The 19,012-nt window shown below is 45.3% G+C and overlaps 1 protein-coding gene across 3 annotated transcripts in view; it reads left to right on the forward strand.

The window, feature by feature from the left end:
• SEMA7A (semaphorin 7A (John Milton Hagen blood group)) overlaps positions 1-19,012 on the forward strand; it is a 90,095-nt gene that overhangs the window by 60,751 nt on the left and 10,332 nt on the right. For 2 of the 3 annotated variants that reach the window (XM_061595366.1, XM_061595368.1), the window contains 7 exons: positions 6,254-6,387; positions 7,692-7,736; positions 9,099-9,194; positions 11,198-11,282; positions 13,864-13,974; positions 16,337-16,482; positions 17,725-17,903. In XM_061595366.1, coding sequence (XP_061451350.1) covers positions 6,254-6,387; positions 7,692-7,736; positions 9,099-9,194; positions 11,198-11,282; positions 13,864-13,974; positions 16,337-16,482; positions 17,725-17,903 — 796 coding nt within the window. The remainder of the gene's footprint in view (positions 1-6,253; positions 6,388-7,691; positions 7,737-9,098; positions 9,195-11,197; positions 11,283-13,863; positions 13,975-16,336; positions 16,483-17,724; positions 17,904-19,012) is intronic. The other variant, XM_061595367.1, reaches the window with a different exon arrangement.

Genomic DNA, 19,012 nt, shown 5'->3' on the forward strand with positions numbered 1-19,012 from the left:
TCAGTTGAGGATGATGACCAGGACCAAAAGGATCTGGCTATGGCCCCATGACACCTGTGGGCATATTCTATTGGGGTTTGCCGTTCTTTTCCTAGGAAGAATAAACATCTGTTGGGCTGAATAGAAACTGCAAATCTTGTAATTTTGTATTTTTATTTATTATATTTATGCCCCACCTTTCCTCCAAGGAGCTCAAGTTTGCAGACTTGGTTCCCCCTTTAATCCTCACAACAACCCTGGGAAGTAGGTTAGACTGAGATACACTGGGCAGATCCACACCATGCCCTTAAAGCACATTCAAAATCCCACCACAGAATCATGGAAATTGTAGTTTGTTAAAAGTGGTGGGAGCTATAATTGTGAGTGGGAAACTACACATCCCAGGATTCTTTGGGAAAGTCATGTGCTTTAAAGGTGAGCTGGATGTGATTTAAATGCATGGTGTGGATCTGCACAGTCACTGCCCCAAGGTCACCCAGTGAGCTTCTTAGCCAAGTGGGGATTTGAAGCCTAATCTCTCCCAGGCCTTAGTCTGACACTCAAACCACTGCACCATACTACATTGCACCATATCAGCAAGCGTCAAGCAGAGAAGCTGAGAGGATTGTAACATCCCAGGTTGAGTGATGAGTCACACAGTGCATCACTGCAGGTTATAATGAGGCGAGGGGAGAATAATGAGGGTTTCCCTCACTTCGAGAATAAGTAGTGACTCACAGAGCCCAGGGCTCTTTCTTGCAGTAATGAGATAATATTCCCCAGTTGGCCAGGAATGTGATGCGAGACTCCCTTGTTTTGAAGGGGGTGTGTCTGAGTGAGGCTTCTGTTTCCATAGAGCTAATTTGGCTCTTTTCATTCCCCAGGCAGTGGGCAATGCTGAGTGAATGTTGTTTTGGAAGATGAGTTATTAGCAAACAGGGTTGCCAACTGGAAAGAGAGAAAGAGGGAGGGAGAGAAAGAGAAGAGAAGAAAACTTCTGGTGTGCTCTTTTTTAAACAAAAATTAATCATCAGCAGAAATTGTCTTGTGAAGCTTTTCACAGTGCAGTGCTAAAATGTAACTGATCCTCTTTGGCCACATCCGCACCAGACATTTATTCCACTTTAAACAGACATGGCTTCCCCCAAAGAATCCTGGGAAGTGTAGTTTGTGAAGGGTGTGCAGAGTTGTTAGGAGACTGTTATTCCCCTCACAATTCCCAGAATTCTCTGGGAAGAGGGGCCATTGGAGCTCTGTCAGAGGAATAGGAGTCTCCTAACAACACTTCACAAACTACACATCCCAGGATTGTTTGGCAGAAGCCATGACTGTTTAAAGTGGAATAAACATCTGGTGTGGATGTGGCCTTTGTGTGGTGCACAGCAGATGAGGGTGAAGACCCAAAAGGCAGCAATGGGGGTGGATGGGTGGAGAAAGCAGTTATGTAGGCCATGTTGTCCTCACACAAAGACTGCCCACACTGAGGACCAGGCCCAGCGGCCTGCGTTAAATAGGGCCTGGTGGACAGGGATTTGGCCTGGGGGGGTGGTCAGTTGACAGAATGCTTGGGCATGCTGGTGTTCCATTATGGAATCCTTGAAGGAATTGGCTTGGTCTGTTGAGTTTGCAATGACAGCTGAGTCCTAGTAATGCCAGAGGGGAAGGTGCTGGATGTGTGGACTGGTACTGCTGGGAGATGCAATTTGGGAAACTTCCTCTCCTGCTTGGCACATTACACCTAACGCTCCTCGCATAGGGCAGGGAAACCTATGGCCTCCCAAATGTTGCTGGATTTCAGCTACCATCATCACTGGCCATTGGCCATGCTGGTTGGAGCTGATGGGAGTTGAGTCCAACAATTTGCTACCGAGCCAGGTTCAAGGTACTTGTGGTAATTCACAATGCCCTACACAATTTGGGTCCAAAGTACCTTTAGGATTGTCTGATTCCATATGCTCCACCTTGATCACTGAGATCCTCTGATAGGGCACTTCTGGTGGTTCCCCACATGGCTCCTAAGATTTGGCTGGCCTGTGTTAGGGACGAAGCCTATAGTCTGGCAGGCCCTGACCTGTGGAACTCCCTACCAATAAGAGGTTCAGCAGGAACCAGCCTTCCCTCCTTTCCAGCGTCTTTTGAAAACTGTACAGGCCTTTGCAATATAAATGTTCTCTTTTTGGGTAGAGATACACTTACTGTTGTGCCAGTTCCAGTGCTTCTCCACCTGTCTTTTCTGAAAACAGGGGCACATAATGCTAGTCAAACTCTGTCCCTTTTCCCTCTTTAACCTGGTTGGATCAACTCAGGTGCATTTTTAAAAATTCAGCTTCAGACAGATTTTGGAACTGATTAACCCATTGCCCCTCCAGGTGAGGCCAATGGAAAGGCTTTGCTGTAGGAGACTAGTGTGCCCGCAGCTTTTAACCAATCAGCATTTATAGATGTTTTTAAGGATGGTTCTTGCTGATTTTATTTTTATGTGATGTGTACCACCTTGATACACTTTTATGAAAGTATGGAATATAAATACGTAACTAAAGAAATAACATCTGGAGAGCCACAGGTTCCCTGCTGTAGCAAGAATAGGTTCCTGTGGCTGGGATTGTGTCGCCAGTGACTCCAGTCCTTGCAGTCTTCTGAAGTAGGGCTATGTCATGTTGGTGTTCCTTCCCCCCTCTTCCCCTCCCCCTCCCCCACCCACCCAGTAGCTGTGTCAAGTAGAAGAAAACAATGTTGGTAAATGTGCTTTTAATATCTATTCCATTTCACTCTTGAGCAAATTGCTATGATGTGGCTTCCATTCATTTGCTTGGCTAGCTTTGCCCGGCTAATAGTTCTGACCTAGTTCCCAGGATTAGGCAAGTGTTGGGAGTGCCCGGCTGGAGGATTCCAGAGGGAGATGGTTGTGCATCAAAGAGCAAAATCAATGTAAACAAATATAGATTTCCGGTTGGAGTGCGGAGGCAGCACTGGGTCTAGTTTGTGCTACTTTATTTATTTATTTATTTATTTATTTATTTATTTATTAGATTTATACCCCACCCTTCCTTCCAGTAGGAGCCCAGTTCGTGTATAGATTCGTAAGCATGGGAGCTGAAGCCACATACTAGGCTGTAGGTCTCAAAATGGGCGTTGCTAGATTGGACTGAGAGAGAGAGAAAGGGGGCAGAGTATGTGGGTGGCCTGATATCCATGCCTAATGTTGGGTGCATCAAATGTTCCAGGCGGGTGTGTGCCGGCAAATAACCTGGTGAATGCATTCATTCCAAAATTGGGAAATGGCACTGGGTGCTGGTGAGAAAATTTGCCTTCTATGGAGGTGCTAGGCTATATACTCACCATACATTTAAAGCACCCGCTCAAGAATCCTGGGAACTATGGTTTGCTTAATGTGCTGGGAATTGTAGCTCTCTCTCTCTGTGTGTGGGTAAAGTCCAGTTCCCAGGATTTTGGAAGAACGCCATGTGATTTAAATATGTTGAAATGCAGGATCTGTACATAGAACCTAGAGGCTAAATGGGAAGGTCCATGACTCAGTGGTAGATTATTTGCTTTGCATGCAGAAGGTCCCAGGTTCAGTCTCTGGCATCTCCAGGATCCTGCCTGATGCAGACATACTGAGCCAGATGAACCAGTGGTCTGACTCAGCATAATGCAGCTACCAGTGTTCCTATCTGCTCATTTTGACAGGCTAAAGTCCTAAGTAAATGTGACATGCAAACCAATTAGGAATGGTCAAGAACTTTTTTTTTAACCACATTTTTTAAAATGAATTAACCTGGTTCTAGACTAATAGAAGGCTCAGGACACTTCTTTCTTTCTTTCTTTCTTTCTTTCTTTCTTTCTTTCTTTCTTTCTTTCTTTCTTTCTTTCTTTCTTTCTTTCTTTCTTTCTTTCTTTCTTTCTTTCTTTCTTTCTTTCTTTCTTTGAATTTTGGCTCAAAGTACCCAAATGCGTATTTTAAGATTTATTTATTTATTTATTTTAAAAAACAGCATACCTAAATAATGTAAACGTTTCTGGGGTTTTCAAAATGAACAAATTGCAGATCTGATGCCATAATGGGGCAGAACTGACTTCTGAATGAATGTATGTGAAACTGATGCTGGAGAACAAAATCGAATTTACTGAATTGGTCTGCAGGCTGTAACAAAGTTGAATATATTGAATCAGGCTGCAGACCATATCAAGACAAAAAAACCCACAAGAAGCATGTAATATCTGCTCATGGCTGGAGTTCGATTCCAACGGAAGGAGGAAGTCGAATCTCCGGTAAAAGGGGTCGAGGTCCACTCAGCCTTCCATCCAACCGTAGTCGGTAAAATGAGTACCCGGCCTATGCTGGGGGGTAAACAAACGCCGGGGATGGAACTGGCAATCCCACCCCATATATATGGTCTGCTTAGTAAATGTTGCAAGACACCCTAAGAGTCGGAAACGACTCGCACTACAAGTGCGGGGACACCTTTACCTTTACCTTTAGTGGTCCCCTTCCCAGTTTGCTTTTTTGAGAGGGAGCAATTTTGGGGAGGAGAAGTGGGAGGGTGCTTAACCCCTGCTTATATTTCCTTAGCTGCCTGGACAAAGCATACTATGGATCTCTTTCTTCTTTCTCTTTCCCTGCCTGCAAATCTGCCCCTTGCTTTATCAAATACAGATGATTTTACACCAGTGCCTAAAATGAAGCTTTAAAATGCATCCACTTTGGGATACTCTGCATGCCTCCTGGTTCCCTGAGAAGAGGGCTTGATGGTCAAGCCACTCTGGGAATTATAGCTCTGTGAGAGGAATAGGGATATCCTACTGACTCTCAGCACCCTTAACAAACTATAGTTCCCAGGATTCTTTGGGGGAAGCCATGACTATTTGAAAATGATATGATTCTGCTTTAAATGAGCTCTATCTCTCATTTAAGTCCTCACCGGAGTTGGCTGTGGAGACTATTTCCAAGTGCCTGGAGTCCGTAAGTGAATGGATGGGAGGTAACAGGCTGAAACTGAACCCTGACAAGACCGAGGTACTGCTTGTGGGAGACAAGAGAAGATTAGGAGATATTGACCTGGTGCTGAATGGGGTTAGTTTGCCCCTGAAGGACCAGGTTTGCAGCCTTGGGGTCATTCTTGACTCCCAGCTGTCCATGGAGGCTCAGGTATCAGCAGTGAGCCGGGCAGCTTGGTATCAATTACATCTGATACAGAGGCTGCAACCCTATCTTCCGGTTCATCTGCTCCCGCGGGTAGTGCATGCCCTGGTCTCCTCTCGTTTAGACTACTGTAATGCGCTCTACGTTGGGCTACCCTTGAAGACGGTCCGGAAATTACAGCTGGTACAGAATGCGGCGGCACGGTTGATTAAGAATAGCTGCCGGCGGGATCACATAACCCCAGTGCTTGAAGATCTGCACTGGTTACCAGTTGTTTACCAAGCCCAATTCAAGGTGTTGGTGTTAACCTTTAAAGCCCTACACAGTTTCGGTCCAGTGTATCTAAAGGAGCGCCTCCAGCATCACCAAGTATGCCGCCTGACGAGATCAGCCTCTCAAGACCTTCTCTCGGTCCCACCAGTTAAAACAGCTAGACTGGTGCGGACTAGAGAGAGGGCATTCTCGGTTGTGGCCCCCACCCTCTGGAACTCTCTGCCATATGACCTACGCCATGTCCCCTTTGTGGTAGGCTTCCGCCAAGGACTAAAAACATGGCTCTTGCAGCGGGCATACAGAATCCCTGGTTAATTTTAATTCTACAGTGTACAGATGTGGGTAAATTGAATATGTTATAATTGTATTTATATGTGTATTTTAAATTTTAATTATGTACGCCGCCTAGAGTGGCTGTTCATTCAGCCAGATAGGCGGCCTAAAAATAAAATTTTATTATTATTATTATTATAAATGAATAGTATAGGTGGGAACTTTGTGGTAGGACTGGTTCTGCTTGGGAGTTCAGAGAAGGGCTGTAGCTTAGTGGTCAAACATCTGCTTTGCATGCAGAAGGTCCCAGGTTCAATCCTTGGCATCTCCAAGCAGGGCTGGGACAGAACCCTGTCTGAAACCCTGGAAAGCTGCTGCCAGTCAGTGTAGACACTACTTAACTAAATGAGCCAGTGGTCTGACTCAATATAAGGCAGCTTCCTATGTTCCCAGTGGGTTTGGTATGCATCAGTACTGCAGTTGTTAGCCTTGGGATTCCCATGTGGAATGTCTGAGGAACCTGCCTTTCTGGAACCAATGATGTAGTGTTGAATTTTCCCCTTCTCCTTTTTTTGTATTTTATAGGAGAGAAAAGATTCCAGTTTGACTCCAGCGAGAACCACATTGTGCTTTATCATGAAAAAGGCACCCCTTCTGTCTATGTGGGAGCAGTTGGCATGCTTTACTACTACAACTTTGAGAACTCCACCAACTATGCGGTAAGGAGACTGAGGTCAACCTTTCACCATCCAAGCAGAAATTTAGATTTTTTTTTAGTTTTAATTTCCATTTTAACCCAGAGTTTCAAATTCAGCCATTTGGAAATAGGCCTAAATCTGGAAAAAATAGCTTTTTACCCCCACATCTCATGTCAAATGAATATTCTTCTTGCAACCTTGGAATAATGGATTCCCTCTAGAGTTGGTCTGGAAAAATGTCAAAGTGTAAGTGACTAATTGCTTTGGTGTGGCCACAGGGGTGGGAAGCTGTTAACTTTCCAGCACTCATAACTTTCCAACATTAATGATGAACATAAATAAAGCAAGTGGGACCTACAACCTACTGTTGTGTGGAGAGCTACTGTACAGACTGCCAGCCAACCATGTCCTCTTCTAGGATACACCATTCTATTCCCCTCCCTCTCCATCTTTCTGGACCCCTCTCCAGAGGAGCAACATGAGCCATGTCTCCCAACACGGAAAGGCCAGCCTGATCCATCAGTCCAGCAGCAATCATGTCTTTCAAAACTAGAATTTATTATTTATTTATTTATTTATTACATTTATACCCCGCCTTTCTTTTCATGATAGAAACCCAAGGCGGCTTACATATGGTTCCCATGCGGTCTCCCATCCAGGCACTGACCCTGCTTAGCTTCAGCAGGGAGCTGGCCTTATGTGCCTTCAGACCATAGCCTGGGACCAGAATCTATTTGCAAGCTAGTGGCAGGACGCAAAACAGGCCGATAACACTTTGAGTGCTGTTGCGCTTGTGTCCTGCTTAGGGCCTTTCTGAAAGCAACCACTCTGGGAAACGGGGTGCTTTGGTCTGATCCAGCAGGGCTCTTCTTATGTTCAATGCTGTTTTCTTTCCTTAAGTTGGTTTGCTTAGACATCAATGTACTCATACATTTTACTCTCCCAGGGCTGTATCCATCATTCCCCGGGCACTATCGCAAACTATCTAGGGGGTGAGTTTTAATGTTGTGCAAAAGAGGAATACAACACAACGGTTGTGCAAGCAGAATGCTTATGCATTCTTTTGTGCGACAACGTTCTGCTGGCACAAAGCATTTCACCTATATATACTTATATATTAGATACAGACCCCCCATTTTCTAACCTTTGCCTTTGCACCTGAGATCTCTTCCCAATTTCATAAGATGACCCATGCTTTGGATTGTTGTAGTTGACCTCTGTCATTACTTCTGCAGTTTCTCTGTGCTGAATGGCCATGAACTTTTAGGAATTGAGTTAGGCTGACTTAAAAGTGATGTGTACATCTTTCCCCCTTTTACATTCAGGTGTCTTTTGGTACAGAGGGAACGCTGTCTAGCTGCAGAAAACGTGTAAGTTTGGAGGAAGTGCTGTAGATACCCCCTTCAAACCTGTAGAAGGTTATTCTCCAGTGGAAGCTGATCTATTGGGGCTAGGGGGGCACTGCCCCACCAACCTCAGGCTGCTCTCAGCCAGCCCGCACCTGCCTGCTGCCTTACTGATAACCAGTGCAGGGGTTGGCCTTGGTGGCCAGCTTCTCCTCCCCCTTAGTCTAAATGGTGCCCTTGTAGAGCTCAGCAGGGAGGAAGGATGGGGAAAGAACTAGAATTAGTTGCCTCTGCCTGTCATTGGTTCTGGCTGCTCCTACTGTTGGGCTTCCTGCCTTCCGCCCCACCAGTATTCTCCTTCTGAATTATTCAGCAAGTGGAGAGGGACCTTAGCTCTGTGGCAGATCATGTGCTTTGCATGCAGGAGGGGTCGGGTCCAACTCTGGTTTGAACTCAGTGATGCTCTTTTTTCCCATGTTGTAGGGGATTGCCTCAGCAATGTCTTTCCTCTCTCCCCCATGGCCTAATGCTCTGTGCAGTTAGCAGCTGGACCTTGGGCCAAGTTTTAGTTCTGCTGTTGGACCCACAAATGCTTTGGCTAGCTCTGGATTTGCTAGCCTTAACGGAGGGGAACTGTTTTCAGCCCAAGGGCTACATTTCCTTCTGGATGCCATATACCAATGGTGGGTAAAAGTGAGCAGAGCAATGGATGTAAACAATTTTATGTACTGTTGGCAAATAAATGCACACACGCATCCCTCTCTGTCAGGCGTGGGGAACCGTTGGCCCTCCAGATGTGGAGCTACAACTCCATCATCTTATCAGTGGGGGCTGATAGGAATTGTAGTTCAGAAACATCTGGAGAGCCAAAGATTCTCCACTCCTGCTCCATACCTCCACCCAGACAAGCCAGAGGCATTATCAGAGTTGAAAGGCACATTCCAGCCAGGCAAAAACACTAAAGGAGGGTGCAAGGCTGGGCTAGTAAGGGTTGTGGCCTCAGGAGAGTCTTTAGGGCTGGATAGAGAGGCTTGGAGGGCCATATTCAACCCCCAGGCCTGAGGTTCCCCATCCTTACCTTAATATCTGAACCGCCAACTGTGCAGGCTTTGCAGCCTCTCTTGATGTTGGTGTCCCCAGGATGGGAACCAAGAATTGGTGGTTTGTATTTTCTGCAGTGGCAGCTGCTGGCTCCGTTCCAGTGGGGCAGGGGGAATCCACTCCAGGTTTTAGTCTGAACCTTCAAAGAGCTATCCAAGGTGCTGAGGCTCCTTGAATGTGTGGACTAAAACCCTGAGTGGATTCCACTGACCCACAGATATGAGCCACCAGCCGCTACTGATTTTCTGGTCCTCTTCTTCACCTTAATAATTTCTCCTCTTTCAGAAGGATGCCAAGAACTATCTCACACTCCTGGAAAAATATGAGGGCAAGCTGTTGATCTGTGGCACTAACGCTTGCAATCCTACCTGCTGGAATTGGGTATGCAGTGGATCCTGGCATCCATGACTCTTCCCCTTATCCCTCTGCTCTTCATCATCATCATCATCACTGTTTATTTGTATGCCGCCTTTCCATAACAATTTATGCACAAGGCAGCTCACAACATGAACAGAAAAAAGTTACACAACTCACTGTAAGAAATAAATTCAAATGGTCAATAAGTTAACAAAAATAATAAAAAACATACAATGAATTGATACATCCTTATAATTCCTAATAAAATCCAACAATAAAATACAGAAGGTTAATCCCAATAACAGCAAAACAAAAAAACCAACCATCAGAAATTAAACTTTTACCCAAACAGAAGCCCCTAAACAACACCCTGCAGTCAAGGTGGTCTCTGGCATCTTCAGGTAGCGACACCTTTTACAGCTGCAGTCAGTCAAGGCCCCACCCTTCCAGGCCAGATGGAAAGAAGCCAGCAAGCAGGGAGAGGGTTTTCAGTCCTGATACTTTGCAGCCTGTGACTCTAGCTAAGCCTTCCCTAACTTTGGGTCCCCAGATGTTGTTGGACTACAACTCCCATTACTCATGTCCATTGGCCATGCTGGCTAGGTTTGATGGGAGTTGGAGACCAACAACATCTGCCTTTACCCATCCAGCTATGCCACCTTTCTAAGGCCTTAAATGACTCCCCCCTTTCTGCCTTGCTGCCCCAAAGGCCTGGGACTGCCCTGAGGAATGCCTCCCTAATGCAACCTTTCTCTTTCCTTCATATTAACAACCCTTAACAGCTTGGGACCAGTTTACTTGTGGGACTGCTTACCCCTTATGTGCCCACTTGAACACTTAGCTCTGCAGAGCAGGCACTGTTACAGGTGTCACATAATTATTTGTTCTGCACTTGTAAGAAATTGTTCTTGTAGTGTGGCAGCACCTACTCTTTGGAACTCCCTGCCTATTGACATCAGGCAGGTGTCTTCACTGTATTCGTTTTGGCACCTGCTTAAAATCTTTTTTGTTTAGACACGTAGCCAGACACATAGATGTTGATGTGTTTTAATCTTTTTAGTCTATTGCTTTTTTAATTGTTTTAACAATGTTTTTAATTGCTTGTTTTTTTAATAAAAAGTAATGTTTTTTTGTAAACCACTTAGAGTTTTTTCCCCATTCAAGTAGTGTATACATTTTGTTTAATGAAATTAAAAATAAAATCAAAATTCCTCCACCTCATTTCACTGTAGCCCTTGGGCCCTAGTTCCTAGTCAGCCAAATTTATATGCTGAAAACCATTGGTTTTCATACAAAATATGTGATCATCTTAAAAGTTACATGTTAACATAGGTGATAGGAGAATCCCAGTGTATTGGACTCTCATTTTGTATGATGAAATTTTTGTCTGCTCCATGGAAGCCTTTATATGTGGTATATTTATCCCTATCAACCAATGAGCAACAGATTTTCTCCGTATGGTGTTCAAAAAAGAAGCGGCCCCAAGAATCTATTTTTTTAAAAAACAAAACAAAAATCCAGATCTTAGCAGAATTAAACAGGGAACAATGGGTTGCATCCAGTGTTAATCCTACCCAGATACTATTGGACTCCTTCTTCCATCTTTCCTCACCATTGGCCATGCTGGCTGGGGCTGATGGGTGTTGGAGCCCAAAACTTCTGGAGGGTGGCACGTTGGGGAAGGCTGCGTTACTATAGCAAAGCCTAAGTGTGTCTAATGGCAATATCACATATTCTTCCTTCTGTGTAGCCCTGATTTCCATTTCCACTCTTCTGTTTGCTTCCCTTCGGCTGTTTTTTGAGATAGTCAGCCCTTAGGGGCAGGGAACCTGTCCTCTCATTCTTTTTAAAACACGATGAACATGGAGGAATACTTTCATCACCACCTCCTCTATTATTAGTCTGAGAAAAAGGGAAGTCGAAAATAGGGACACTCTCTCTCTATCTGTAGTAGTAAGATGTTCGAGAGTAGGCAGAATCTGTCTTGGAAATACCAACTCAGCATTGCATCTTCTTTCCTCCTGCAGGTAGATGGGAAGAAGGAGCCAGGGATCAATGCCCAGGGCCTGGCTCCCTTTGGCCTTGATCAAAATGACCTTGTCCTTATTGATGGTAAGCGTCTGACTGAGTCCTAGCAGTGACATGCAGCCAAGGCCCTCTTGCTTCAGTTTCAGTCCTTGCCTTGCAATCCAACAGCTTTGCTCTGTGGCATTCCAAGGGGTTCTTGGAGCACCGTGTGATGCCCTTCCCTGGCTCTCCCTGTCAGGTTCCTACCTGCTCGTGGTTACTGCCTGTCACTAGGCACCACCAGGGACTCCACCAGTCCAGACTGTCCTTTTTTATGGTTTCTCTCCCCGCTCTAGCACAGATCTCAACAGATCCCCCTGCTAGGCAGCACCACCAGTCACGTCCTATAACCAGTATTCCCAGAGACTCTGCCTGAGTCTCTCTATCAGGTTACCTCTGTGACTGAGTGCTTAAGCTGTCCCACTCCCTTTGTATCAATGCAGATAATTCTGGTTTGCTCTGAATACTTGTGGTGTTATTCTTCCCTTCCCCGCTGCCACCATTTGTCACTCTTCAGCCTTGGTATTTACCTTACCCTCCCTTCTGGTCTGTGAAACCCCAGCCAAGGATCAGGCCTTTGGTAAACCAAATATATTTATTAAATAACAAAGATAACAAGATTTCTTTATAAATGCACTTAAGCATATGGTTTCATCTATTCCTGAGGTACTGGTCTTAGTATTAATCCGAACTCCACCCTCTCCTCACATCCACCAACTCTCCACACAATCTCCTCTCAAAAACCCACCAAAACAACCCACTAACATCCACCAGATTCAACTGTCATCCTTCCATTTATACTCTCCAGCCATCCAAACACTCAGCTAATCATCCAGCATTCTACTGCCCATTTACTCCCCCCTCCTCTTTCATTCCACTTACCATGTATCTCCTATCCAAACAGCACTTACCATATATACACTAATACAGGAACATCACACACCCTTCTAAGACTGCAGGGTTGTCCATGGACCTCTCCCCAAGTTATTATCAACCACAGCTAGCCAGGGGCATGTGCTGGTTTTGTACCAGGTTTGGACCAGAAGTTTCAAGATATTCATACAACACGATTTTCTGCTGCTTATTGTATTTAAAAGTATTTATAAATCACTTAACATTTAAAAAATCTCTTAAGCAGTGTATAATATACAGACAAATGATATTAAAATAAAAATGCAACCTAAGATCAATGAAACAGCAGCATAAAAGCATATAAAACAAATAAAACAGGAATCCTGGGATTCAGGCAGGTAAAACAAGGCCTGATCTTGTGGGTCAGGGAATGTTTAGGCAAAAAGATAAGTCTGCACAAGATGTCTGAAGCAACTGAGGGTTGTTACTTCATGTAAGGCAGAGGGAAAGCCATTCCACAGTACAGGGGCAATATCTCTTCTGTACTGAGAACCAGCATAGATAGTATGGTGAAACTAGACCAGAGGAACTTGGGCTGCGTCCACATCATACATTTAAAGCACATGACTTCCCCCAAAGAATCCTGGGAACTGTAGTTTGTTAAGGGTGCTGGGGAGCCTAGCTATGTGAGGGTGAACAGTTCCCAGGAATCTTTGGGGGAAATCATATGCTTTAAATGTACAGTGTGTATGGAGCCTTGGTTTCAAATCTTTCTGGCTATGAAGTTCACTGGCTCATTTCAAGCCAGTCACCATCTCTTGGCTTAACCCTACCTTGCAAGATTGTTTTGAGTATTTTATTTATTTAATGAGAAGATTGAATAGGAAGCCTCTCAGCAGTTTACACTTTAAAAATACTGATAAAACATTTACAAACAAGTAGACATAACCTTTATGAAGATATAGATAAAATCACTAGTTTGAAAACAACTGTACATAATAAGACAAAATGGCATGTTAAAATGACATGTCTGGGTAGGCTTGCCTAAACAAAAAGTTCTTATCAGGTGCCAAGCACAATACAGCAAAAACACCTCCCTGATGTCATTAGGCAGAGAGTTCCAGGGAGTAGGTGCTGCCACAGCACAGGATCATAGTCCAACCCTCTAACCACTACATCACGCTGGCTCGTGTGTGCATCAGATTTTAAAAGCTACAAATAAAGGAGAAGAAGAATGCTTCAGTTGAAGTATTTGGGACCAAATATGACATTATTACAAAAATCCCCCAACTTCATGGGTTTATAGAAAAATCTGTAAGCAGAAGGGACCTGCTAAACCTTTAAAAGGAGTGGAAAGTGAATAAAGACATTTCTTTGTACCTCCCATAGGAACAGACCAGGGGTGGTAGTCCTCCAGATGTTGCTGGACTACAACTCCCATCACTCCTGACGATTGGCCATGCTGACTGGGGCCGATAGAAGTTGAGAGTCCAGCAACATCTGGAGGAACCACAGATTCCCCATTCTGGGTCTACATCGATTGTCAGTGGCTGGCCAGGGCTTCACACAAGGGTCTTTTTTTGGCCCTACTTGAGATGTTGGAGATTGAATTTAGGACCTTCTGATGCAAAGCACACTTAAGGCAACTGTGTCTTGTTTTTATCTGGAGCCCTCTTCTGGCAACTTGTAGGGTGAAATGAGAAGGTTCTGGTTTGTGTCTACTTCACTGGTCTACATTTCTTTTTAATAATCTTGTTGCCTTCTTGTCTTGCAGGTAAGGACATCTACTCTACCATCAAGAAGCACCAGTACAATGGGCGGATTCCTCGTTTCCGTCGGATTCGTGGGTCTGCAGAGCTGTACACTAGTGACACAGTGATGAATAGTGAGTGTTCCAGGTGTTGAAAGGGGGGGTCTTAAATGGATGGGGCACCCCAATATTCTGCTCAGTCTCTCCCTTGCCTTCCAGCATCACGCCACTGAGACAATTAAGGAAGTTAAACTAACCCTTGACTTAATAATACTTAATGCTATTTAGAAATACTATAGTGTGTTCAAGGGTTCAAAGACCTTAAGATGTATTATCTACTTGAAATCCAAGGGTGTAAGCCCTGTGTCCCTCCCAATGTTGCTGGACACAAACGCCCATCATTCCCTGACCATCACCATGCTCACTGTGGCTGATGGGAGTTCAGTCATGGGACCACCTTGTTGGTTAAAAATTGGCTCAGGATTGACATCGGCATACAGTATTCTTGGGCAACTGCTGCCCCCCTTACTTTTAAAAAAATGGTCAGAGGTGGTATGCTTCTGAATATCCGTTGCTGGAAACAGCAGGATGGGAGAGTGCTCAAGTGCTGTTTGTGGGCTTCCCAAAGCAGCATCTGGTTAGCTACTGTGAGAACTGGATGCTGGACTAGATGGGCCACTGGCCTGATTCAATAGACTCTTCTTATGTTCTTAAAAAGTGCCTGGTAGCTGCCATTGAAATCTTTCCACAGTGCCCAAGAGTGACGCTATGCCAGGGGCATTGTGGGAAGTTGAAAATGGCAGTTCCCAGGCACCTAGCACTAATTCAGAGCAATGCCACTGCCCACCATCTGGGCCAACTAAGCTTGAAGGGGTCCTTTCAGAAGACACTTCTGCTGAAGACCTCCTTCAAACCTGGTGCTGGCTTGATGTCTAGAAACAGAGGCCTTTCTATAGGGGTGTTCACACATTGCATTCAACTAGGGATAGGGTTCGCTGCTTAGTTCCCATCCGCTTGTATTCTGATACTCCGTTGTTCGATCCTGATCTGCCCTTTTTTTGTTCCCGCTTGCTTTGGCATTTGCCAATTTGATCTGCTGGTTTTTTTGTTTTGAAAAAAAAATTGTGTAATTTTTAACGTAAATGCCTATGTAAACGATCATGGTGTTCCACGTGGTTTATTTTTTCCTATTTATCACATCTACACACTGTTACAAATGAAGAAGCTTAGAAGAAATTATGAAGATAATTACGTAAAATCGGGAAATTATTTTTTAAAAATCCATGCTGATTACAGCCGCAGCCCGTCACAAGAAATCAGTGCCAGTCCGAAAAGATAGCAGACTATCGAATTCAGTTGGAATCCGGTACTAAGTCGGATTTAGTAGATATTCTCTGCATCCCTCCATTCAGCACATATGCCATCTGTGTTCTTGTATATATAAATGATTGAGCAGTTATTCAAATGTAACATTCAGCAAGTGTATAGTCAGCGAGTGTACAGTCTATGTTCCTGTATGCACATTAGTTGAGCTGTACAAATCAACAAGAGGCCGCTCTTTTATGCATATACTTGTGCGTGTGTAGAGACGGCTTGCACCTGTGTTCGGTGTAATGTGTGAATGACCCTGGTAAGTTATTGATCTGATGAAACTTCTACTCATGGGAGGTGGAAGTTCTTGAGAGGAAGGAAACCTGAAGGTTTTTGATGTGTTCCCAGTTGGAAATGAGTCACACTCGAGGGAGAAACGGGAACTGCCAGTTTTAAACCAACACAGCCCTTGCCCTGGAGGGAGCGGCTTGGAGCAGGCAATAACAACAAAGCAGGTGCCCTTTGTGTAATGAACGTCACAGAGTTCCCCTAATGCTGGGGAACCACAGTAATGAGTCTCGGGTGGCGCAACGTTCCACTCGATGCATACCTGCCGAGGGCCTTTCCCCTCTGAGTTCATGTGGAGAGGAAAGGGAGTGCCAGTAAGTTTTCCAGTGTATAGCAAAGGTGGCTGATACGGCTTTCTCCTCTGTTGGGACAGCTTTGTTAATAATAATAATTAATAATAATAATAATAATAATAATAATCTCATTTCACTAGGTGTGGATTGTTATGGTACCATTCATGCACAAGAGGGAGCAATCAGCAGGATCGGATGTTCCCAAGACTTGCAGAAGTATAGAAAGTATTTCGGGGGGGAAAACTCTAAGGGGTGGGTCCCCCCTCAAAAAAACAGCCCAATGAGGACTGAGCATGCTCAGTGGCAAAAGAATGCTGATTTGGTGGCTGAGTCGGATAGGTGGAGGAATGGAATGTAGTGCCTTGAATCCTCTACACTGCAACATTTTGTTGCAGGAGCCACTGGTTCCTTCTCTTTGGGTTGTGTATAGCTCTTTGTTAACTTGTAAGAAATGTTTATCATGGCATCAGCGTAATGTAATGTGAATTGAATGACCTGCTTCATCCCTTTTCACCTTGCTGCAATTCTGTCTTCTCCGTTTCCAGAGCCTCAGTTTGTGAAAGCTGCTGTCATAAAGCAAAATGAGGCATACAATGATAAAATCTACTACTTCTTCCGAGAGGAGAACCCGGAATGGCCAAAGAATGCAGCGGCCCCGACGAGCGTGTCCAGGGTGGCTCAGCTGTGCAAGGTAAAAAGATGCTGGAAGGTGTTGCAGGGACGACCCTTAAAAAGCCACTGGTATCTGCTTAATAGCAAAAATGGGAATATGACCCTCAGGCTACTATCCTGAAATAACTGCGGCTATTTTAGGATGGGAGACTATTCCATCATAAGAAACTGTGTGTGTGTGAGAGAGAGAGAATCAAAAAGTGGACTTATGCAAGAGGCAACAGTGGGCAGAGTAATGCCACTTTTTCCTTTGTACGGTAGGTTATATTCCAGCCACGCTGAAGTCTGAGGTGCCGCACACACACACAGTTGCCCAAATGGGGAAGAAGGGGAGTTGGTGCCCCTCCAATGAACCATAATCTCCAGATCCCTGGGTTTCATTATAAAAAGAGCAGTAAGTTTCTAGCATTTTCGGAGCCTGAGATACCAGGCAAAATATACAGGCGCTATTCTCAATTTTTGCATGAGAAACTAGCCTGATTCCCCATTGCAATGTTTTTACTTTGCCCCCCACTGGAAAAATTCCTGTGGTCATCTATGTGCATACACACACACATGTATATATACACCCCCACCCTCCATCCAGGCAACCAAGAAACATTTTCGTAGTTCAGGAACGCATTCCAAACAGGCAAAAGCGCTCGAGGACGGCACGGAGCAGGGCTAAAGAGGGTGAAACTAGGGGACATGGGGTGTGAGTTGGGGAGAGTCCGCAGTGGCCAGGTAGAGGAGTCTGGAGGGCTTTCAACCCCCAGGCTTGAAGTTCCCACCTCTGTTCTAGGACAAGGTGGAGGCATGACAGGGGATGACTTGAACTGACCTTTAGGGTAGAGAGATACTTTATTGGCCAGCTCTTACAGTGAAGCTTCCCAACTTGACTCCTCTGCGTTTTAATAATGCAGCATCTGGATTTTAAGTGAGGAGCTGAAATGAAAGAAGACAGGAACTGAACAGCACCAACAGGTGGGACATCAAATATTCTATACAAATGGCAGAATGTCACTGATGCCTTTTTACAAGGTAACAATACCTTTGGAAGAACCACATGCTCATTAGCAGCTGAATGGAAGGCGGCGGCTGTTGAAGCCTCCCCTGGGAGAAGCAGCTGACACGTCTCCTATTGCCACTTTTGACCCCCCATGCAGAAGCTTTCCAGGATGCAAATGACAGTTTCAGGCTTTAAGTAACAAAACAGAACCGAGTGGCCATGGATCTGGCCCAGGAGCAGTTAACCACTGATCCCTCCTTCCCATTGCTGCAGGGAGACCAAGGAGGCAGCGGCTCCCTCTCTGGTGCCAAGTGGACAACCTTCTTGAAGGCCACCTTGCTGTGTGTGGACTCTGCCACTGACCGGCACTTTAACCGGCTGCAGGATGTCTTCATTGTGGAGGCTGCTGATTGGCCGGAGACGAGAGTCTATGGGCTCTTCCTGAATGAGTGGTGAGTGTCTTATTCCTTGGCTAGATGTAAATGAACACGAAGGCAACAGTGGCGGTTGGTGCTCCTTGGGACTGGTGGGGCGGAAAGCAGAGAGCTCAACAGTAGGTGGAGCTAGAGCCAATGAGAGGCGGAGCCATCTAATGCTAATTTGGCCCCATCCTCCTCCGTGTAGAGTTCTACAATGGCAGCACTGTAACAGAGGAGGAGGAAGATGGCAGATTGTGCCGCTCCCTGGACTGGTTGTAAGTAAGAAGGCGGACAGGTGGAGGCTGGCTAGGGCTGAGTGAGGCTGGTGGGCCAGCGCCTCCTACACCCTAATGGACCATCCACCCCCAATCCACAGCATACATTTGAAATACCACTGTAGCAGTCATACTTCTCCCGAAAGAAATTCCCTGGGAACTGTAAGGGTGCTGGGAATTGTAGCTCTGTGTGGGGGCTCTTTTAACAACTCAGCACCCTTCACAAACTACAGTTTCCAGGATTCTTTTGGGGATGCCATGAATGCTTTAAAAGTGGCATGAGAGTACTTTAAATGCATGCTGTGGATGTGATCTAACTTTGTTTAGAAGGAACATACATAGGAATATAGGGAGCTGCCTTAAAACGAGTCAGATTGTGGTGCGTTCTATCTCAGTATTGTCTACACTGACTGGCAGCACCTCTCCAGGGTTTCAGGCAGTGACACTCCCAGCCCTACCTGGAGATGCTGGGGACTGAACCTAGGACCTTTTGCGGGCAAGGAAGATGCTGTACCACTGAGCTACAGCCCTTTGCCAAAGGGGCTTTCTGTGTGCCACTAGGGGATCCTGGTGTGGATGCAACTTAGGTTTGAGGTGTGCCAAGGTAAGATATATGATGTGATGGCAGAGCTGCCTTGCCGAAGCTAAGCAGTCAGTGCTTGGACAGGAGACCGCCTGGAAATGGTCTAGCATGGTATTGGTGACACTGACTGGCCTAGCTGGGGAAGAGATAGACTGAAGCCTGGACCTTGTGCACGCAAAACATCTGCTCTATGGCTGAGCAATGGCCCTTCTATGGTACATGACAGCAGATTGGTGGGTTTGAGAGGCGTGGTCTTTTTTGGTGGTGGCACCTGGATTATGCAA

The sequence above is a fragment of the Rhineura floridana genome, chromosome 14 (genome assembly GCF_030035675.1).
Source record: "Rhineura floridana isolate rRhiFlo1 chromosome 14, rRhiFlo1.hap2, whole genome shotgun sequence".
In the NCBI taxonomy this organism is placed as follows: Eukaryota; Metazoa; Chordata; class Lepidosauria; order Squamata; family Rhineuridae; genus Rhineura; species Rhineura floridana.